Source organism: Trachypithecus francoisi, unplaced genomic scaffold, assembly GCF_009764315.1.
Source record: "Trachypithecus francoisi isolate TF-2019V2 unplaced genomic scaffold, Tfra_2.0 Lachesis_group5, whole genome shotgun sequence".
Taxonomy (NCBI): Eukaryota; Metazoa; Chordata; class Mammalia; order Primates; family Cercopithecidae; genus Trachypithecus; species Trachypithecus francoisi.
The window spans coordinates 98085419-98109475 of record NW_022681470.1 but is presented as its reverse complement, the minus strand read 5'-3'; the positions used below and the strand labels follow the sequence as shown (position 1 = coordinate 98109475).

At 42.8% G+C, this 24057-nt stretch overlaps 1 protein-coding gene across 2 annotated transcripts; it reads right to left on the bottom strand.

The window, feature by feature from the left end:
- Nucleotides 1–10972: 10972 nt before the first annotated feature.
- CTSK (cathepsin K) lies at nt 10973–23956 on the bottom strand. 2 transcript variants are annotated; one of them, XM_033197127.1, is made up of 8 exons: nt 23001–23956; nt 21462–21582; nt 20877–20999; nt 20636–20791; nt 18822–19040; nt 14635–14800; nt 14260–14365; nt 10973–11662 (listed from the first exon to the last, which is right to left on the bottom strand). In XM_033197127.1, exons 1-8 carry the CDS (start codon nt 23054–23056, stop codon nt 11563–11565), a joined length of 1047 nt encoding a protein of 348 aa, XP_033053018.1. In that variant the 5' UTR covers nt 23057–23956; the 3' UTR covers nt 10973–11562. The 2 variants fall into 2 exon arrangements, with proteins under 2 accessions (XP_033053018.1, XP_033053019.1); XM_033197128.1 differs by lacking the exon at nt 23001–23956 and adding an exon at nt 21967–22945.
- Between the last annotated feature and the right edge of the window lie 101 nt (nt 23957–24057).

The window sequence follows — 24057 nt, the reverse complement described above, 5'->3', positions numbered from 1 at the left end:
TTCTCAAGACCAGCCTGGGCAACATAGTGAGACCCTGTCTCTACAAAAAATAAAAGCCAGACACAGTGGTATACCCCTGTAGTCCCAGCTACTTGAGAAGCTGAGGCAGGAGGATCCCTTGAGCTCAGGAGGTTGCCACTGCACTCCAGCCTGGGTGACAGACTAAGACCTTCTCTCTAAAAGAAAAAAAACAAACAAAAATATTTTCTGTGTCAAAACTCTTCAATAATTCCATATTGCCTACTAATTTGAACCAAAATCCTTATTCCAGTATTTCAGATGCTGTACAAAAGCATCGCCCTATCTTTACAGTTTCATCTTTGCTATCCTCACACAAGAACCTTATACTCCAAGCAACTAGTTTTCTTCGTATTTCCAGATCATCTATGCTTGTCACCCTCTGCACTGTTGACTCACTTAATGATCATAATAATCCTACCTAACATTAGTTGGATGCCAATTATATGCCAATGAGTGTGCTAGACTCTTTGTGCATTATTATTTAATCTTCACAACTCTATGAGGTAGATATTATTATCTTCATTTTACAGGGGAGAAGTTAAAGTTCTGAGAGGCTAACTTGTTTAAGAGGACAGAACTGTCCACTGACCTAGAAGAGAACCAACCTTGTTTTTAAAGTAGTGCATTCCTAAAATTATCGTGTTGCCTCCCTCTTTCTGGAACTTCCTTTTCTCATTTCTGCCTCTTGAAATTCTGCTCCTCCTTCATGGACCATTTCTGAAAATAGCTCTTACAAAAAGCCTTTCTTGGCCAGGCATGGTGGCTCACACCAGTAATCCCAGCACTTTGGGAGGCTGACGCGGGTGGATCACCTGAGGTCAGGAGTTCAAGACCAGCCTGACCAACATGGCGAAACTCCGTCTCTACTAAAAATACAAAATTAGCCAGGTGTGGTGGCGCATGCCTGTAATCCCACCTACTCTGGAGGCTGAAGTGGGAGAATTGCTTGAACCCGGGAGGCGGAGGTTGCAGTGAGCCGACATCACGCATTGCACTCCAGCCTGGGCAAAAGAGTGAAACTCCGTCTCAAAAACAAACAAACAAAAAAGACTTTCTTTATCCCCAACTTGATGTCACTTTTTGAGCTTCTACCAAGCTTTGAGGCTTTGAGGCTCCTTGTGGCAGACACATAGACTGAGTGCAGAAAAACCATCCTCTTAATTTTCTGCCTATTGTGATAACTATTTGTATTTTTGCCTCATGTAACTACCTGTTAGCCCATAAAGTACAGGGTCCCTGTAGGCCCTACTCTTCTTTGTATCCTCCACAGTATATGATGCGATGGTAAGCAGACACTAAATAAGTGTTTTCTGATGATTTAAATTATTTCAGCACCTTCAATCCAGTCTGTTGTGTAATCTCATCCTGCACATCACTGCCAAACTGTGCTCCTAAAACACATTTTTATCATGCCGTTTTCTAGAAATGTTCTCTGTTGCCTGCTGCATGAAGTCCTGGACCCTGCCTTCCAAGGCTGTTTCCCCATGCTCTGGCCCCCTTTCCTGAGCATTTTACTCAATTTGTTTTTGTTTTTGTTTTAAAGAGGGAGTCTCGCTCTGTTGCCCATGCTGGAGTGCAGTGGTGCGATCTCAGCTCACTGCAAACTCTACCTCCCGGGTTCAAGCAATTCTTCTGCCTCAGCCTCCTGAGTAGCTGGGATTACAGGCACACGTCTCCATGCCAATTTTTGGTAGTTTAGTGGAGACAGGGTTTCACCGTGTTGCTCAGGCTGGTGTTGAACTCCTGAGCTCAGGCAATCTGATGGCTCATGCCTGTAACCCCAGCACTTTGGGAGGCCGATGCTGGTGGATCACTTGAGGCCAGGAGTTTGAGACAAGTCTGGCCAACATGGTGAAACCACGTTTCCACTAAAAATACAAAAATTAGTGCCTCATCTGTAGTCCCAGCTACTTGGGAGGCTGAGGCACGAGAATCGCTTGAATCCAGCAGGCGGAGATTACAGTGAGCCGAGATCGCATCACTGCACTCCAGACTGGGTGACAGAGCGAGACTAGTCTCAAAAAACAACAACAAAAACAAACAAACAAAACCCCAGATTTTGAAAACTCAGCCTCTGCTGTAGCCATGCTGGTCCCATGGACCTCCCCAGTTGCCCAATCATTCTTGTCTCCTTTCTAGAATGGCTCTCTCTATTCCTTGGCCTCTTTGTTCTGCAAGATCCACTTCGAGTACTGCTCCTCACAGAGCCTTCTCTAACTACCCCAACTCCTCTTCCCTCCAGCTACGCTTTCATGACACAAATTGTACCACGAAATTCTGATTCTGTATTTGTAGCACATAATATAGTTTTATCTCACTAGCTAACTTGAAAACAGGATCTTGTCTTACTCATCTTTGTATTGCACTGTGGCTTAACACATATTTATATAATAATCAATAAACATTTGTTGAATTAACTTTTCCTAATTATAATATTCTATATGGTTTGTCTTCATTTCTGGTTCATCATGATTTGGCAGTGGCTTCTGAGGCTTTAGGCCTTATGTTTCTCTTTGAATCTCCTCCTGGTATGTAAAAGTCTGTAAACACATACAGTGTTTGAATACATTAGGGGAACATGTCATTAGATAATCTATTCTTGTATCACTTAAGGTATTTTATAAACTTAAACATCATCCTGTGACATTCCAAAGCTGTAAACTGGATTTTTGCACAGTAAATTGCCCTGAAATAGGGCACACTTGTTGCAAATTTATTTTGGTAGCAATTAAAAACAAAAAAACAAGGCAAATGTTTTGTACAAGAGTTGCACAACAACTAAGTCTTATCCAGAATGCTGTGCAACACTGTCTTATTGGGAATGCTGACTCCCTTTCATCACAAACAAGGAAACATCTCCTGAATAATGTGGAAAAGGAGAAATGAAAGCAAAATAAGGAAGCTTTGTCCCTACCTGTTACAGTTGTGCCTTCTCCAGCTTTTGAAGTCACCATCTCTTAGCTTCATGCCCCCTGAAAATCAGCTGCTTCAGGTTTCTCTATCTTATTTAGTCTGTGTGTGTGTCTGTGTGTGCGTGCGCGTGTGTGTGTGTGTGTGTGAGAGAGACAGTCTCTTTCTGTCGCCCATGCTGGAGTGCAGTGGCACAATCTTGGCTCACTGCAACCTCCACCTCCACATTCGAGCAATTCTCCTGCCTCAGCCCCCCCAGTAGCTGGGATTACAGGCACGTCATCACGCCTGGCTAATTTTTGTATTTTTTTCTTTTTTTTAGTAGAGACGGGGTTTTGCTATTTTGGCCAGGCTGGTCTTGAACTCCTGACATCAGGTGATCTACCTGCTTCAGCCTCCCAAAGTGCTAGGATTACAGGCGTGAGCCACTGCGCCCTATCCTTATTTATTCTTAAAGAAGAGGATTTTGAATTTTAGGATGATACCAATGCTAGTTCTAGTCTCTGTTAATTTACCCAAGTGTGCTAGGAATTTAATAACAGACATTATTTTCGTAATAAAATAGCTCACTTCTTACTGACCCCACTGTCCAAGAAATGCACGGAGGTGAGGTGAGGAATACCCTTCATGGACTGTAGGAGAATATGGGACTAGAAAAGATAATTTTACCATAATGTTGAGTTTCCCCCTCAATTAACTTTATGTTAATATTATGCAATAACTTTTTCTGAAGAAAGAAAACAGAATTATTGAGTCATAAGGGAAAATAGGAATGTTCTGAATTGAAAATATATATTATTTCTGATATTCTGTATAGCTTATCTGCTTGGTGCATTATTTGATCCTAGTAGACATCTCCCATTATCCTACAAGTACTCCCTGTTACCTAGCAATGTGTGCTCAAAGAAGGAGCTTAATTTTACCAAGAGAACAAAATAAGACATGATTAGTGAGTACTCTAGAAGCCAGTGATAAGATCCCTCCCCTAACAAATGAATAACAACAATTGGTGTGACATATTTGATGTGTTACAATTAATTACAAGGTAAGTCATGAGAAATTTGTTACTAATAAAAAAGTACCAACATTTGAAAGTGATATGTTTAACAATTAGAGCCGATTCAGCAGATGATCCCTATAATAATATTAAGTTGATGTATGTGCATTCCAGCATGCTTTCTGGGAGAGAGGAGAGAATTATGGGTAGCTACCAGCGACTGATACTATTTTGTGAGTGTGTCCATGGAAATGGGTCGAAAATGGGAACAAAATCTGTCCTCTCTATAGTAATATGGGAAAGTTGAGAATAGCTAAGCTAAAAGATGTTGGAAGTATATATTTTTTTTCTCCAGCTTCCATTCCTCCTTCTCGTGGTAACAGCACTCTGATTTTAAAATGGGGAAACCCCGACACTCCTGGGCTTAAGATAGAACCAATCTTACCCCTAGCTTCAAGAGTGGGCATAGGTCCCAAGGCCAGCCTGTCAAAACTTTGTATCCCTCTGGCTACAATGACTGGTTGGGGAATGAGCATGTGACACAATCACAGCCTGCAAGACCTGTATCAGGAGGTTCTTTGTTGCAAAGAAGAGTAGTCAATTTTGGCTGACTCAGAATTTGGTACAAGTTACAAACTCTAAAATGTGGAATTGGCTGAATGGAGGGCGTGGGGATAGGGCAATGAGGACTCTAGTCCAAACTGGAAATTATGAATTCCTGAAATATCTGCTGCCTATTGTTTTGGGGTAAGACCACAGGCCCACTGGAGTGTGGTATGAGAAGAAATGATAGTGCCCGGCACAGTGGCTCTCCCCTGTAATCCCAGCACTTTTGGAGACAGGCGGATTGCTTGAACCTGGGATTTAGAGACCAGCCTGAGGAAGAAGAAAGAAAAGAAGAAGAAGAAAGGAAGAAGAAAGGAAAAAGAAGAAGAAGGAGGAGGAGGAGGAGGAGGAGGAGGAGGAGGAGGAAAAGGAGGGAAGAAAAGAAGAAAAGAAGAAAGAAGAAAGAAGAAGAAGAAATGATAGGAAAAATTCAGCATATTGGCATATGTTGGCTTCTTTTGTAGGCTTTAGAAAGTGGCCGGGCACAGTGGCTCACACCTGTAATACCAGCACTTTGGGAGGCCGAGGCGTGTGGATCACCTGAGGTCAGGTGTTCGAGACCAGCCTGGACAACATGATGAAACCCTGTCTCTACTAAAAATACAAAAATCAGCCAGGTGTGGTGGCGGGCGCCTGTAATCCCAGCTACTCAGGAGGCTGAGGCAGGAGAATTGCTTGAACCTGGGAGGCAGAGGTTGCAGTGTGCCAAGATCACACCACTGCACTCCAGCCTGGGTGACAGAGCAAGACTTAGTCTCAAAAAAAAAAAAAAAAGAAAGAAAGAAAAAAGAAAGGATACAAGAAAGTTACTTAGTAACTTAATCTGAAAGTGTTCTATCTAAAAGCGTAGAAAGAATAATATATCGCTTTGCTAAGTGAAGTTCTTTCTGCCTATATAGCCTGTAATATAAAGCGCGCGGTGGCTCAAGCCTGTAATCCCAGCACTTTGGGAGGCTGAGACGGGCGGATCACGAGGTCAGGAGATCGAGACCATCCTGGCGAACACGGTAAAACCCCATCTCTACTAAAAAAAATACAAAAAACTAGCCAGGCGAGGTGGCGGGCGCCTGTAGTCCCAGCTACTCGGGAGGCTGAGGCAGAAGAATGGCGTAAACCCGGGAGGCGGAGCTTGCAGTGAGCCGAGATCGCGCCACTGCACTCCAGCCTGGGCGACAGAGCAAGACTCTGTCTCAAAAAAAAAAAAAAATCCCATCGTTTAGAGCCCTATAGGGTAGAAAAAGCACCAAACTGGCCAGGCGCGGTGGCTCACATCTGTAATCTCAGCACTTTGGGAAGCTGAGGTGGGCAGATCACTTGAGATCAGGAGTTTGAGACCAGACTGGCCAATATGGCAAAACCCTATCTCTACTAAAAATACAAAAACTAGCCGGATGTGGTGGTGGGAGTCTGTAATCCCAGCTACTCTGAAGCAGGAGAATTGCTTGAATCCAGGAGGCAGAGGCTGCAGTGAGCCAAGATTGTACCACTGCACTCCAGCCTGGGCAACAGAGAAAGACTCTATCTCAAAAAAATACATAAATAAAAAGCACCAAACTAAACTTAATGCAGAGGCAAGGAGGCAAAAGATTCAGCAAGAAATCAGACCAGAGTTCCAGGGTTTTGTCATGTACCTCCAGATAAGCATTTTCCCAGAAAAGAGGGCATAGCTCAGATTATGGGTATACGTCTGCTCTTATGGCTTTTATTTTGAGCTTCTTAGGACAAGTACCATTAAATGGAGGTCAGGGGATGGCACCGTACTGAGGTTGATTCCTAGGAGTTTGAAATTCTCAGATTTAAACATTTTAAAGAAAAACACTTTTTGGGTGTGACAACTCAGACCAAAAGCTACTGAACTTTTACGGGAATGTATTGCCAAAGAAACCCCAGGCCCAGCAATCTATTGTACTTTCTAGGTTTCCAGTGTGTACCACAGCTAAAGTTGAATAGGGCATGCCCAGAAACGGCATTTCCATGTGCCCATCTCTGGCACAGCCATGGAGAATAAGAGAAGTAAGATCCTCTAGCAGGAAGAAGCAGGAGCCATGCTAGACCATAAAGAAGATCCCCATAGAGAGCGAGCCTCGAGTTTCCCAGTTACCTCGCCAAGGAACTCATTCTACTGCCAGGCAGGAAGTCTTCCATATTCCTGCCTAGCAGGACATAATTTATGCTACAGATCAACGATAACTGTGTGCTATTTTTCATCCATTCTCCTCTTTCCAGAATTAGAGTTTTCATTATAATTACTCTGATCCTCTTCATTTTTTTTTAAAATATATTGGCTAAGATAGTTTAAGTTTTACCCAGTATAAGCAAATCTGACCACTTCTCTCTCCCTCTACCATGACCACACAGTTTAAGTTCCCACTAGACTTACGTGACAGCCCTCTAACTTCCCTACTTCCATGCTACACTCTGCCCTACAGTCTCTTCTTCCCTGTACCCCAGGTCACATCACTCCCCTGTACAAAACTCTCCCATTACTCTTTCATTTATTTAACAAATATTAAGCATCTGCTTGCCAGGCCTCAAGGAGCCATATCCAAATTTGAGAAAGAAATCATCAGCCAGAAATCCTGGTCTTAGAGTTGAATACAGTAACCAAACGAGGCCCTGGGTTGTCTCTCACTGGGGAAGAGGTGTTGATAAGCACTCTTTTATACAGGCAGGAGCATTTCTTGAACAACTCCTTATTTCTAACAGCATTCTAATTTTGTTTAGGGAACCACTTTCCATAACACCACAGGCTGAAATGAAGTCAGACAGGTGGCCAGGGCCAGGCATGGTGGTTAATCCTAGCACTTTGGGAGGCTGAAGCAGGTGGATTACTGGAGTCCAGGAATTCGAGACCAGCCTGGGCAACATGGCAAAACCTCATCTTTACAAAAAATACAAAAATTAGTTGGGTGTGGTGACATGTGCCTATAGTCCCAGTTACTCAGGAGGCTGAGGTGGGAGAATCGCTTGAGCCCAGGAGGTCGATGCTGCAGTGAGATGTAATTGCTCCACTGCACTCCAATCTAGGTGACAGAATGAGACCCTATCCTAAAAAAAAAAAAAAAAAGGCTGGGCCTGGTGGCTCACGCCTATAATCCCAGCACTTTGGGAGGCCGAGATGGGTGATCACTTGAGGCCAGGAGTTGGAGACCAGCCTGGCCAACATGCTGAAACCCTGTCTCTACTAAAAATACCAAAAATTAGCCGGGCGTGGTGGTGGGCACCTGTAATCCCAGCTACTCAGGAGGCTGAGGCAGGAGAATCGCTTGAACCCGGGAGGCGGACATTGCAGTGAGCTGAGATCACGCCATTGCATTCCAAACCTGGACAACAAGAGCAAAACTCCATCCCAAAAAAATAAAAAAAAAAAAGCCTGGAACCAGATCATTCTGCTTGTAGGCCACTTAAGACTTTTGTATTATATTCTAAGTTCACTAAAATATAAACCCCATGAGGTCATGAATTTTTGTCACTGTTGAATTACCAGAACAGTGCCTGCCTCATAGTAGAGACTTAATATTTGTTAAATAAATGAAAAAGTAATGGAGAGTTTTGTACAGGGAGAAGTAGACTGTAGGGCAGAGTGTAGTGTGGAAGTAGGGAAGTTATAGGACTATTACATAAGACTAGGGGGCAACGAAGGGAACTTAAACTGTGTGGTCATGGTAGAGGGAGAGAGAAATGTCCAGATTCATATTATATTTTGAAGAGGCAGGGACAGAATTTTCTAATATGGACCATAAGTAGAGAAGAGTAACAACAAAATGATTAATATTTAATTTGGAATCACAAGGCTAACAAAGTGTTTTTGTTTGTTTGTTTTTGAGATGTAGTCTCACTCTGTCGACCAGGCTGGAGTGCAGTGGTGCGATTGCAGCTCACCACAACCTCTGCCTCCCAGGTTCAAGCGATTCTTGTGCCTCAGCCTCCCAAGTAGCTGGGATTATAGGCATGAGCCACTGCGCCCAACTAATTTTTGTATTTTTAGTAGAGACAGGGTTTCATCATGCTGGCCAGGCTGGTCTGGAACACCTGGCCTCAAGTGATCCGCCCGCCTCGGCCTCCCAAAATGCTGGGATTACAGGCGTTGAGACACCACGCCCGGCCTCTTTCTTTCTTCTCTCTTTCTCTTTTACCTGAGATGGGGTTTCACCATGTTGCTCAGGCTGGATTCAAACTTCTAGGCTCAAGCGATCCTCCCACTTCAGCCTCCCTAGTAGCTGGGACTATGCAGGCATGCCACCGTCCCAGCCAGAATTTTATTTCTTTTTATGGCTGAATAATATTCCATTGTGTAAAATATTATCACATTAAGCTATCCATTCATCTGTTAATGGACACTGGGTTGTTGCTACCTTTTGGCTTTTGTGAATAATGCTGCTAAGAACATTGGTGTATGAGTATCTGAATCCCTGCATTCAATTATTTTGGATCTATACCTAGGAGTGGAATTGCTGGATTATATGGTAATTCTATGTTTAAGTTTTTGTGGAACCAACACACTGTTTTCCACTGCAGGTGCACCCTTTTACATTCCCACTAACAATGTACAAGAGTTCCAGTTTCTCCACATCCTCATCAACACTTGTTATATTCTGGATTTTTGTTGTTGTTGTAACAGCCATTCTAATGGGTATGAAGTGTATCTCATTGTGGTTTTGGTTTACATTTCCTTATAGGCTAGTGATGTTGAGCATATTTTCATGTGCTTATTTACCATTTGTATATCTGTTTTGGTGAAATATGTATTCAAGTCCTTTGCCCATTTTTTATTTTTTTTATTGTAGAGTTGTGGGAGCTCTTTGCATATTTTGGATATTAATTATTTCATCAGATATATAACTTGTGGGTATCTTTCCCCATTCTGTGTTATCTTTATCCTCTCTTAATAGTGTCCATTGGTGTACAAAAAATTCTAATTTTGATGAAGTCCAATCTATCTAACTTTTTTCTTTTTTCTTTTTTTTTTTTATTGAGACAGAGTCTCGCTCTGTCACCCAGGCTGGAGTGCAGTGGTGTGATCTCAGCTCCCTGCAACCTCTGCCTCACAGGGTCAAGTGATTCTCCTGCCTCAGCCTCCCAAGTAGCTGGGATTACAGGGGCCCACCACCATGCCTGGCTAATTTTTGTATTTTAGTATTTTAGACAGGGTTTCACCATGTTGGCCAGGCTGGTCTCAAACTCCTGACCTCAGGTGATCCGCCCACCTCAGACTTTCAGAGTGCTGGGATTACAGGCGTGAGCCATGGCACCCAGCCCTAATTTTTTGTTGTTGTTGCTTGTGCTGTGGTGTCATAATCACTGCCTAATTCAAGGTCAGGATGATTTACCCCTGTGTTTTCTAAGAGTTTTAGCTTTTACCTTTAGGTTTTTAGCCATTTTGAATTAATGTTTTATATGAGGTGGAGTAGTGTTCCAACTTCATTCTTCTCCATGTTGTTATTTGGTTGTCCAGCATGATTTTTTGAAAAGACTATTCTTTCCCACCTTGAATTGTCTTGGCACCCCATGTCAGTTGAATGTGGTTTATTTCTACACCCTTAATTCTATTCCATTGATCTATATGCCTATCCTATGCCACACTGTCTTGACTACTATTGGTTTGAAGTTAAGTTTTGAAATTGAGAAGTGCAAGTCCTCCAACTTTGTTCTTTTTCAAGGTTGTTTTGGCTATTCTGAAGCCCTTGAATGTCCACATGAATCTTAGAGTCAGCTTGCCAATTTCTGCAAGGAAGCCAGCTGGGGTTTTAATACAAATTGTGTTGATTCTGTAGATCAATTTGGGGATTATAGCCATATTAACAACAGTGTCATGCAGGGTGCAGTGGCCCACACCTATAATTCCAGCACTTTGGGAGGCCGAGGCAGCCAACATAGGGAGACAAGCGGGTCTCAAACTGCTCGGCTCAGGTGATCCTCTCACCTCAGTCTCCCAAAAAATAATTTTTTAAAAATCAGCTAAGCATGGCGGTGTTCACTGTAGTCCAAGCTACTTAGGAGGCTGAGGTGGGAAGAACTCTTGAGCCCAGGAGATCAAGGCTGCAGTGAGCTACGAGTGCCACTGACTCCAGCCTGGGCAACAGAGGGAGACCCTAATGAAAGAGAGAGAAAGAGGCAGACCAAGAGAGAGAGAAAAGAAAAACTAACCTTAGAATGTTTTTCAAGACTCAAGTTTCCATGTCACTCCTCATGTCTCCCCTCAGGCAGAATTAAACATTGAGATTTCCTTATATCCACTTAATCCCAGAAATGTAGTACAGTTCTTGGTACAGAGTAAGCACTCAATATATATTGGCTGAAGGAATGAACAAATAAATAAATTGGGATGAAATGTTTATGTGACAGTCTCTACAACCAGACTGTGAGCGCAACAAGTACAGAGAAAATGTTCTATTCATCTTTTTTCTTCCAGCACCTAGCACAGTATCCAACACAAAATGAATGTGTACTAGATGCTATTTATTAAACTGTAGACAAGAGATAAATACTTTATTTCAAAAATGCAAAGAAGGGAAGATAAATCACATTTCTTTTTATCATGTAAACTTGTACCAAAGATTTATGAATAGATTTATGAACTGGAGTGGAAAACACAGACATTTCTACCTTGAGGATATAGAAGGGAACTTAGGAAGTGAGAAGTCAGGTCACCCTAGTCCTCTAGGGTGCTTAAAGCTAACTAGTCCCGTGAATGAGAATCTAACCTATGTGAAAATCTCCAGCCTCTACCTGTACAGCATCAGCCCTGGGACAACACAGTCAGGGGCAGGCTGTAGTCGTATCTCTTAGCCTAAGAGTACACACCTGTCAGGGAAAGTCCTGATGGCCACAGTGAAAAAGGTCATGGGTGGAGAGAAGCAAAGTAGGAAGGATCATTTGAAGCACAAACAAATGGGGAAACTGAACAGACAATCTCAGCATCACCATATCTGCTTCAAAAATGGCACACCAACTCCCTTCCAAAGTGCACCGTTACACTGCACCATTGCGGAAGAAATGGAAAAGCAGGATGGTTTGGCTGACTGGAGTCACATCTTGGGGAAGCTGGCCAGGTTGGCAATGCCACAGGCGTTGTTCTTATTTCGAGCCATGAGGATATATCCTTTGTTTCCCCAGTTTTCTCCCCAGCTGTAAGACCAATCAAGAAAAGTACTTAGTACTCTGTTTATTTATTCGTTAAAATATTTACTGAGTATTGTGCGAGATACTGATGGTACACAAAAATGAATATGACGGTTTTTACCTTTAAAGAGTTTAAAGTCAAGAAATAGGAAGAAGGCATAATACTACAGGTATCAAAGGAGAGAAGATTCCTTCTGATCAAGAGAATCTCAGAGGCTTGATGTAAGAGGTGGCATTTAAGCTGAGCCAAAAGGCTGAGTAGAATTTCGACCTGTGGGAAGGGGATGCCAGTGGAAGGGTGTGAAATGAACAACAGAGGCAGGAAAGTGTGGGGCACTGTTAGGATCATGTAGCTGAAAAACAGTGTGCCTAACAGGGTGTAGTGGGAGAGATGTCTGGAAAGGCAGATTGAGACCAGGTTGAATTACCTTTACTGCAAGGTTAAAGAGCTTCACCTTTATTCTGTGACCCATCATAGTGGAGGAACCAGTAAGGGATTTTGAGTGGGAGAGTGATATGATCAGAGCTGTATTTGGGGAAGATTAATCTTGAAAATGTAAGTTTAGAGCATAAGAAAGAGGCAAAAGCTGGTGATCTTGATTGGGGAGTAAACCCTATAGGAGAGATGGATGAAACTATGAGAGTAGATGAGATTATTAAGGAAATGAGTGGCGAGACTAGAAGACATGAGAGATGACATGAGACAGAGGAGAGAGAAAGAGGAGAGAGGAGAGATTGTCTGTATATCTTCCTGAATTGTTTTCAGTCCTCTTTCTCCAACCAGCAACTTCTCTAATTACCCAATACATTTTATTTAAAACCTGTACTCTATCCCGTCTCTCCCCTTCTATCCAGGCCCCCAGTGTTCCTGATCCTGCCCGGGTGTGTCCTTTCTTCCTCCCAGCTCTCTTGGAAGTATCTCCACACATGGCACCTGATCATGAAAGAACAGGGTAAGTGCTTGGAGCTGGGAGTCAAGAGAAGGGACAACACAGGACAGAAGCTGTAGGAGACTTGGGAAGATGCTCAGGTTCACCTTGAGTTAGAACTGTGATATAAAAAGTTGCTTCAGGTTTGAACAACACCACTGCGTGAGTCTGTGAGCTCCCCAGAGTCTAGGGCTCCTGCTCCTTGGAGGGCACTAAGGACAGCAGATTTAGCCAGTGCTGCTGCCAGGTTAATGGTGATCAGCCAGGAAAGGAAAACTATAATTCTTATCAATCTGCCCCTCCCCAAAAGTCACAAGGTGCTAAAGAGAAATGGAAAACAAGGTACCCTGGAGTTTTCTTTGTTCCCCAACATAGGAAAGTAAACACCAACTTTTTTTGTTTATATTTCTTTTTGTTTTTTTTTTTTTTTGAGACGGAGTCTCGCTCTGTCGTCCAGGCTGGAGTGCAGTGGCCGGATCTCAGCTCACTGCAAGCTCCGCCTCCTGGGTTCACGCCATTCTCCTGCCTCAGCCTCCCGAGTAGCTGGGACTACAGGCGCCCGCCACCTCGCCCGGCTAGTTTTTTGTATTTTTTAGTAGAGACGGGGTTTCACCGTGTTAGCCAGGATGGTCTCGATCTCCTGACCTCGTGATCCGCCCGCCTCGGCCTCCCAAAGTGCTGGGATTACAGGTGTGAGCCACCGCGCCCGGCCCTGTTTATATCTTATTTCTAAAAAATGTTTCTCTTCACAATCTTTGGCAAGTTCTTATATACGTATATCCTAAGTGTATCTTGAAGGGAAAAAACTGTTCAAAGGAATATTAAACCTTTACGCTGTTCCCCTATTGTTAAAGACAGACTGCTAATGGAAACCACCCTAAGAAACTGATCACATTAGAGACAAAAGAAAGTAAAAATATGTAATTTCCAAGCTCCTGCTGATTCTCTGTACTGCTTTATCTTGTGGTTAGTTAGGTCTATCTTACTGGGCTCTGAGCTCACTGAAGGTATCACCTGCTCATTGGTTTGTGTATGTCACTAAGCATCTTGCACACAGTGAGTATCTGCCCAGCACATAATTGAGCACTATTGTCTGGCGGATATGGTTTGGATGTGTGTCCCCTCCCAGTTTCATGCTGAAATGTGATCCCCAATGTGGGAGGTGGGGTGTAGTGGGAGGTGTCTGGGTTATGGGAGTGGATTCCTCATGAATGGCTTGGTGCCATCACCTTGGTGATAAGTGAGTTCTCACTCTATTAGTTCATGCAAGAGCTGGTTCTTTAAAGAGTTGGCACCTCCCTCTCTCTCTTGCTCCCTCTCTCACTATGTGACATGCCTGCTCCCCTTTTTGCCTTCTGCCATGAGAAAAAGCTCCGAGGCCTCATCAGAAGCTGAGTGGATACTAGTGCCATGCTTCGTATAGCCAAACGAACCTCGTTTCTTTATAAATTACCCAGTCTCGGGTATTCTTTTGTAGCAATGCAAAATGGACTAATACACTGGCCATTAAGTGTCGGACTCAGAATTACGAGCCTCTGACTGAGAAGATAGAAGTGAGAAGCCTGAGATAATTTTTTCTTGATTTGGGACAGAGAAAGGAATATTGGGAAGCTGGAGGTGAGGTTGAGTGTTAAAAGGGTGATTGAATAACAAAAGTAGTGTTCCCATCATTACCTGTTTTTAATTATCCAGTGCTTGTTTCCCTTCTGGATTCCATATCCCACTGCCAAAACCGCATGGTTCAGATTATCGCTATTGCAGCTTTCATCATAATACACACCTAGAATACAAACTATCAGTGTGAGGCTCTATGCAATCCAAGGGTCACCCTGTGGGATCTCCCAGTCCAGGAGACTCTCTGTAGAATTCCATCTGTGTCAGGAGGGTTTACCACAGAGATGCTGCTCCGTACTGCAGCAGTTGTTAATTTCTCTCTGGCCACCTCCATCTGAATACAAAAACTAGTACTGAAAATACCCAAGGTCCTTTGAGAAGCCATCAAGCTTGTATCATAAAAGACAGTGCTCTATAGGATCAGCAGCTTCTTACCTTTGCTGTAAAACTGGAAGGAGGTCAGGCTTGCATCAATGGCCACAGAGACAGGTCCCACTCGGGCCACTGCCCTCTTCAGGGCTTTCTCATTCCCCTCGGGGATCTCTCTGTACCCTCTGCATTTAGCTGCCTTGCCTGTTGGGTTGTACATACAGCTCTCCTCCTGGAAGAAACAAGATTGTAATAGAAGTAGGATAAAGCAATAGGCAATGAGTCAGTGAGTGAGAAACTCAACCAGTATTTTGAGTGATGCCAGTGAACTAACAGAGGCAGCAGTCTAGGGTTTCTAGAGAGGGTCTGTTCTTCCTCACAAAAAAGAATATAAAAAGAGGATTCCCGCCTTCCACTATACATAAAAATCAACTATAGGCCGGGAGCGGTGGCTCACGCCTGTAATCCCAGCACCTTGGGAGGTCAAGGCGGGTGGATCACGAGGTCAGGAGATCGAGACCATCCTGGCTAACACAGTGAAATCCCGTCTCTACTAAAAAAAATACAAAAAAACTAGCCAGGCATGGTAGCGGGCGCCTGTAATCCCAGCTACTCGGGAGGCTGAGGCAGGAGAATGGCGTGAACCTGGGAGGCAGAGCTTGCAGTGAGCCAAGATCGTGCCACTGCACTCCAGCCTGGGCAAGAGCGAGACTCTGGCTCAAAAAAAAAAAAAAAAAAATCAACTACAGGTGTTTTAAGACATAAATGTGGGAGGAAAACCTGTAAAACAGTAGGGAAAGATTTCTGAAATAAGATTTTTTTAAAAAGCATAAACCATCTTTTGGCCACATAGTATGTATTAGCCTCAGGGGGCAGGAAGGCACCAGCTTCTGTGTGGGCAGGAGGCCAAGGTCAAAGTTTAGCTAGAGGGAAGACCTGGGCCCTCTGCACCTATATCGGGGGAACTGGTGTAATCCTTGTGCTCTCATCAAAGACAAAAATATGAAAGTACATAACATGACATTAAAATAGATTAAAGAACTTAGCAATTTAGCCTATGATTTCCAATACTATATTTTACAGGTAGTTAGCAATGTTTCGTTGGGAAGCCACAAGTATGGAATCAAATAATAGCCCATGTCAAGGTGGTGTATTCTTTTCAGCAATTCATTTTCCTACAGACTACCCCTTCAGAACCCTAAGGTTGCATCCACAAGAATATACTACCTACTACTCAGGAGGCTGAGGCAGGAGGATTGTTTGTGCTCAGGAGTTTGAGGCTTTAGTGTACTATGATCATGCTGTGAATAGCCACTCCACTCCAGCCTGTGCAAGATAGTGAAATACCCTCTAAAAAAATACGTTATCTAACATTATCTAAATATTAACAGCAATAGCAGCATTTGCTGTGCTATTTTAAGATTACAGTGGTCTACTGCCTTGATATTTTTCAATATGCCTTTGTTTCTGCCATGTGCTCCAAATCCCTGATGCCTCCTGGTGCCAAAAACTACACAGAATTACAAATGAAACTGAATATCTTGGAAACTGACTCAAAAAGATGTTATGTGATGATACTTTAAAGTCAGAATAACCTGCATTATAGCTGGAACAAACTTATAATACCATCCCTTTAAAATGTTATCTGGCTGCTGCCCTATCAGATCTCTTCTTTTTTATCTTTTTATTATTTGAGACAGAGTCTCTGTCATCCAGGCTGGCATGCAATGGCATGATCTTGGCTCACTGCAACTCTGCTTCCTGGGTTTGAGCAATTCTCCTGCCTTAGCCTGCCGAGTAGCTGGGATTACAGGTGTACGCCATCACACCTGGCTAATTTTTGTATTTTTAGTAGAGATGGGGTTTCACCATGCTATCCCTGCTGGTCTCAAACTCCTGACCTCAAGTGATCTGCCTGCCTCAGTCTCCCAAAGTACTGGGATTATAGGTGTGAGCCACCATACCTGGCCAGATCTCTTCTTTTTTAAATTTTGTTTTTTCTTACCTTTCTCCATTCATAAAGAAATAAAACACACTGCAAAAATTGCAAAGGAAAATTAATCATTTTACTATATTAAAATTAACTTTTCTAGATTGAAAGACATCATAAAGAGAATGAAAAGACAAACCTCAACTTTTAAATACATAGTACTGGTATCCAAATAGTCTTTTTAAACTTTGAAGAATTGCTAAGAAAGAGAAAAAACAACCCAATTAAAAATGGGTAAGAGGTGGGGTACGGTGGCTCACACCTGTAATCGCAGCACTTTGGGAGGCCGAGGCGGGTGGATCACCTGAGGTCAGGAGTTCAAGACCAGACTGGCCAACATGGTGAAACCCTGTCTCTACTAAAAATACAAAAACTAGCTCAGCGTGGTAGTGGGTGCCTATAATCCCAGCTACTCAGGAGGGTGAGGCAGGAGAATTGCTTGAACCCAGGAGGTGGAGGTTGCAGTCAGCCAAGATCGCATCACTGCACTCAAACCTAGGCAACAAAAGCAAAAGTCCATTTCAAAAAAAAAGAGGTAGGCCAGGCATGGTGACTCACATATGTAATCCCAGCACTTTGGGATTGGAGGATTGCTTGAGCCTAGGAGTTTGAGACCAGCCTTGACAACGTAGCAAGACAATGTCTCTATCAAAAAAAATTTTTATTGTTTTTTGGGACAGGGTCTCACTCTGTCACCCAGGCTAGAGAGCAGTAACATGATCATAGCTCACAGCAGCCTTGAACTCCCAGGCTCAAGTCGTCCTCCCAACCAGCCTCCTAAGTAGCTAGGACTACAGGTGCACGCCACCATATCTGTCTACTCTTAAAAAGATTTTCTGTAGAGATGAAGTCTTGCTATGTTGTACCAGGCTGATCTGGAACTCCTGGGCTTAAGTGATCCTCCCGCCTCAGCCTCCCAAAGTGATGGGATTACAGGCATGAGCCACCATGCCTAGCCTCTACAAAAAAAAAAAAAAAATTCAGAGATTTTTGAAATTGGTGGGCATGATGGCATACACCTATATCCTAGCTATTTGGGAGACCAAGGTGACAGGATTGCTTGAGCCCAGGAAGTGGAGGCTGCAGTGAGCTAAGACTGTACCACCACACTCCAGCCTGGGCAACACAGTAAGACCCTGTTTCAAAAAAATAAAAAGAAAAACAAATGAGCAAAAGATAAAAACACTTAATTCATTGAAGAAGAAATGCAAATGGCCAGATAAACATACTGATAAAAAGGTGATTCAATGGGATTTCTTATACATTGCAGGTATAAATTTTTCCAAATATTTTGGCAAACAATTTGACATTATGTAGTAAAGTTGAAAATAGATATACCCTAAGACCCAGACAATTCAGTTCCAAGTCATTATATCCTAGTAAGAAATTCTTGCACATGTGTATGGGACACATACCTAGGAATGTTTGCTAAAGATAAACATCCCTGGTAGATACATCTTATCTTTGCTATATACTAGTGGTATGAATTATAGTGTCTTATCTCCTTAAGTATCTGTTTCCTCACATATACATTGAAGATAAGTCTATCTTACAGAGTTGTTATGAGATTAAATGAAAAAAAGAAAAAGAAAAAATGCACTAAGGACATGGCTTAGAACACAGTAGCCATCATTTTTATTCTCAAACTTGCTATCCCTATTTCAGAGGTTTCTGTTGTGAAGGCCCTACATTATATTATCTATCAGTCCCAGCCCTATGTGTATAAAAAAACCCTCAGGTTGCCTCCCTTTCAGATACGATTTCCTTCCTATGACTAGAGGATTATGCAGGAGGAACTGAATTAATCCCTTATCTCTAATATGAAGCAACTTGTTTTTTCTCTCATTTTATACATGTTAGCATGTAAACTTACATAATTTCCTTAAATGTTCTGAAAACTCACACTGAGATCATATAAAATAAAGCCACACAATTTGTGTGGCATGGTGGGTTTGTGGGTTTGTTGTGGGAATGAGGAATTGAGCAAAGGGTTATAGAACCCTGCTCAGAAGTCTATGGGGTAGGTAACCTAGCCTCTGTTTTCTCTCCATGGCAGAGAGGCAAATAGGAACTATAGTAGCTTAAGCTCCCTAAGTTCCCCCAGATTGTGGAAATCTTCTTAGTCTTCTGTGGGAAATTATTCCATCAAGAAAGCAGGATAGAGTAACAGAAAACAGTATTTCTGGAATTGTTTCCAGTACAAAATATCATGCTGGGGAAGGAGGAGCCGACAGAGCTGTATAATTGTGTGGAGCAATCTCACCTGTCCCACATATGGGTAGGCATCTTCAGAGTCAATACCCCGGTTCTTCTGCACATATTGGAAGGCATTGGTCATGTAGCCCCCTCCGCAGCCATCATTCTCAGACACACAATCCACTAGGTTCTGGGGACTCAGATTTAAGAGTTTGCCAGTTTTCTTCTTGAGTTGGCCCTCCAGGGCACCCACAGAGCTAAAAGCCCAACAGGAACCACACTGACCCTGAGAGGCATACAGAGAAACTATCAATCTTTGCTGTTTACATTTTCTATATCTTCTCCCTACCTGCCTGAAGAAATTCCGTATGTTCTAAAAATTTCAGCACAAATGTTGTCTTTGTTGTGAGTCTTTCTCTTCCCCTTAACATCTGATGCATTGTTCTACTGCTATTGATTTTTGCTACCATTTTTACTATTAGCTACAGTAAAGCAGAGCACAGTCCTGGGTTCTACCCTGACTTTGCCACCCAGTCGCTATGTGACCCTGGGTAAGTTACTAAACTTGCCTGTGTCTCAGTTTCTCTATGTATAAAATATTGTTATGAAGATTAAAATATTTAACTCATGTAAAGAGCTAAGAAGTTCCTGACACACAATAAAATCTCAAGAAGTATTAGCTATTATTGTTCATGCAGCTAGACTGTAGATTTTTCTTTCTTTCCTATTCTATTTTTTTAGATTGAGATTTCCTGAGGACACAGGTTGTGTCTTAGTCATCTTGAATCTCTGCTACCTAACACTGCACATGGTAGGTTCTGGGGGTCAAAAAGTGTTTGTTATATGAACGTTAAATCAATTGTTTAAGATAATATAATCCTGTGTTGTTTGGGTTGTGAAAAAACTGACATTCTTATGCTAGTAAGAATGTAAGATTGCAAAAACTTTTTGGGGCTGGGTATGGTGGCTCATGTCTGTAATCCTAGCACTTTGGGAGGCCGAGGCAGGCAGATTGCTTGAGCCCAGGAATTTGAGACCAGCCTGGGCAGCAAGGCAAAACCCTGTCTCTATAAAAAAATTTTAAAAAATTAGCGAGGTGTGGTGGCATGTGCCTGTAGTCCCAGTTACTAGGGAGGCTAAGGTTGGAGAATCACTTGAACCTGAGAGGTTGAGGCTGCAGTGAGCCATGATTGCGCCACTGGACTCCAGCCTGGGTGACAGAGACTCTGTCTCAAAAAAAAAAAAATAACAATAATAATAATTTTTTGCGGGGGGAAAGGATTGTGACCCAGTAATTCCAATTTTAGGACTTGTTTTGCATAAATATTTGTACATGTACATAAAAATGTATGCACAAGGGTGATTATTGCAACACTATTTGTAATAAAGAAAAACCAGGCTGCGGTGGCTCACGACTGTAATCCCAGCACTTTGGGAGGCCAAGGCAGGTGGATCACCTGAGGTCAGGAGTTCAAGACCAGCCTGGCCAACATGGTGAAACACCATCTCTATAAAAATAGAAAAATTAGCCAGGCGTAGTGGTGTGTGCTGTAATCTCAGCTACTCAGGAGGCTGAGGCAGGAGAATCGCTTGAATCTGGGAGGTGTAGGTTGCAGTGAGCCAAGACTGAACCACTGCACTCCACCCTGGGCGACAGAGTGACACTCTATCTCCAAAAAAAAAAAAAAAAGGAAAGGAAAAAGAAAAACCAGAAACAACCCAAATGTACAGAAACAAATGAGGTCAAATAACGGAATGGGGAGATGTACCTTAATCCCTTGCCCTCTCTTCCTGGTGCCCTTTCACCTCAAGAACAAAGCAGCAGAAAAAGGAAAAGGTCATGCCAGATTACATATGCACACCCAGAAGAAAGGAAAGTACCTGATTTTTGACAGGAGTAACATATCCTTTCTTTCGATAGTCGACAGAGTCTGGGGCTTTACCTTCCCAGTCTGGGATATAAAGGGTGTCATTACTGCGGGAATGAGAGGGGGGTACTTTGAGTCCAGTCATCTTCTGAACCACCTCTTCACTGGTCTGAGACAAAGAAGAAAGAGGCCAGGCATCAGCAGGGAACTAAAGCAAATGGTGCAGGTGGGACAGGAGCTGAGGCTGTACTTACCATGTCCCCCAAGTGGTTCATAGCCAGTTCATATGTATGGACACCAAGAGAAGCCTCAAGGTTATGGATGGAAATATACTTCAGGTTTTTTTCCCAAATTAAACGCCGAGAGATTTCATCCACCTAAACAAAGCATAGTCAGTACTTGTATAGACTGTGTACAGTTACATATGTCATATTGTGAAGGGTTTTAGGAGAATAAAGGAAACTCACAATCATAAAACCTTACAGTTTAGTTGGGGAACTAACCATGGAATTATTAAGGCCTGCAAGAAGAGATAATATGTAAAGAAATACAACACAAAGCTCTGGAGAGACAGAAAAATTGCTTATAGATGAATAGCATTAATCTTAGAAATCTTCCCAAAAGAGAAGTGTAACACACTTATAAAGCAAAGGAAGGATACAATTTGACAGAGGATGATTTGAAGCATAGGAATGAAAACCGCATGTTAACGTGAATTAGGAAAGAGGGACTGATTTGCTAGGAATAAAGCATTTGGATTGAAGAAGGGAGTCTGCAGCTAAGATGGGAGAGCTCAGGTCTCAGCCCTCCTGCCATGCCCCCTCCAGGACCCCAGGCACCTTGCTGTTATATTGCTTCCTGTGGGTCTTCTTCCATAACTCCCAGTGGGTGTCCAGTATCTCCTCAGGGTACAGAGCAAAGCTCATCACGGGTAGCAGCAGAACCTTGAGCCCCCACATCCTGCAGAAGAGTGTAATTAGGGAAAACTCTTCCATTTGGCAGGGAAACCGAGGAAAACTAGGCTTTATGAGGAAGAGGAAGGTAGACAGAGAAAGGGTGATAAATCAGTGATAGTCAGGAGGGGCCTGTGTTTAGATAGGGTGCTGGTACATCTGGTTCCAAGTTTTGATCTAGGGAGATGTAGCGCGCGCTCGCTCGCTCGCGCGCTCTCTCTCTCTCTCTCTCTCTCTCTCTCTCTCTCTCTCTCTCCTCTCTCTCTCTCTCGGGAGATTTAACCAACACACACACACACTCTGTCTCTCTGTCTCTCTCTCTCTCACAAACACACACACTTACACAACCAGAAATGGGATAGAAACTGGACAATCAGAATGGGCTCAGTGCCTGTTTCCTCCAGGGTCCCCAGCAGGCTTGGAGACAGATAAAGAGCAAGGTGGTAGTGGGGTTCAGAATACACAAAGGAGAGATTTCCATCTAAGTTTTGCTTCCTGATCATTTCTTCGAGGCATTTTTCTCTTTCTTGCCTAAATTCTGGTACTTTCCCAGATCTTGTCAGAAGAGGACAAGGGAAAATATGACAATGTTTCCTGTTTTCTGAGACATTTTCTATCTCCTCATTCTCCTTACGCATTTCTTCCTCCTTTTGCTCTCCCCTCCCTCCTTAGGCAGGAAACTGCCCTAATCTTAACCAGATGCTGCGGGCAAGGTTTTTTATTTTTCCCCTAACAACAAAAAACCACTGTGGCTGCCGCACAGGACAAGAAGCCTCAGATCCAAGGTTTGTTAGAAGAATGTTCAGACTGAAAAGCAACGTTCTATGATGATTAAATTCACAGCTTTTCATAAGTTTAGCTAGCTTCACTCATTTCTTGCATTGGCTTGCTTAATTACAAATCCTCCATTTTAAGAACAATTTGCAGCTTGCAGCATGTCATATGGCTTACACAATTGCTTCTAGTCCATTTACATGTAATTTTTTCAAACTGGCAAAACATCCAGTAGGACATTTAAAAGTTAGAGTGTTAAGGGCTTTGAGATGTTTCAGCAAACTGGAAGCACTGAGCTACCACCTCCCCATACCACTCTCCTCCTCCTCCTCACTAGGGAGTTAACCATTTTGATCCTTGTTGGCCAAAGTAGAAAACACTGCAGAAAGGCCACCCTTGAAGGATGGGCAAATGATTCCCTATATACTTTGCTTTTACTTACAACCATGTGTGTATACATATAAATCATACAAGGAATTCTACAGACTTCCAGGCAGATTTTTAGCCAGGGAATGATCTAAGACGTGCATCTCAGTTTTCATCTGCAAAGGCTAAAAATTCATTGTGATGCTCAAGTCACCACATCCCTAATACTCTTAGAGAATTGACAGGAATGAAAAGCTAAAAGATCTAGGAAGTTGCAAATGTTACCTGCTGATGGAACTGTTGTCAGGCTTCGTTTCGGCAGCAAAGTGTGGGCAGACCATCAGGGGTGCTAGATTTATTCCATCAGGATTGCGGAAGTCAGCTCCAGTGGTCGGCTGGAAAATTTGGGTAAGAGGAGGAGGCGGGGATAGAAATGCTGAGAGAAGGAAGGGTAGGGAGGAGGGAAGGAGTCAACGGATTTGTAGTGTTTCTGTGTGTGTGCAGCATGTGTGCCAGGGTAGGGAGTTGCTAGGTATTTAGTCTCACAAGACTGTCTTTGGTGGCAAATAACAAGACCTCAGTATCTATTGACTCAAATAGGAGCTTACCTTCTCTTTTGGTGAGTAAAAGGAAGGACACAGCCCTAGTCTCTCCCATCCTTCTTCAATATCTTTATTATAACATTGGGGGAATTACATCTTTTCCTACCCCTTTCCTGTTATGATTTCTCTCTCCAACATTGAAACCTATTTTCAAATTTGTGTCTGACCCTCACCTCTGGGATGCGGTAATGAACATAAAAGGCTATAAAAGAATAATGTAATGGAAGCCATCGGCTCCAGAATTCTTTGTATTTTTTCTAAGCTTGTTGGTTGCAAGTTGTCATTACTTCCAGGAAGGAGAATAGCTTTCCCAGCCTAATGTGGTTTTGCTGAAGGAGGATTATACCCAGAAAGTCCAGATGAAATTGTCTTTAAAAGTAACCAAAAACCGTAGTCCTGGTTATCTATGACAGCACTTGAATCAATGCCATAAGTTCTGATGGACTCCCATGTGACTCTGTTGCTAAAACTCTCAGGTGGTGGGATGCCCGATAAACATCATCTGTCTCAATTAAAATCCCCAATCTAGGACAAGTCACATGAGCTTCTCCAAATGCTTCCCCAACATCCAGGCATGTGACAGATCATAAGAATCTAGCTGAGTCCTCAAACCACACCCCAAACTTCATTTTCTTCCATAAACAGATGTGGGGAAGGAGGAAAAAAGGCTTCTTAGAATAGAAAGGATAATAAATGGGATCTGTAATAGACTCAGTTTCTAGCTGGATTCCATGCATAAA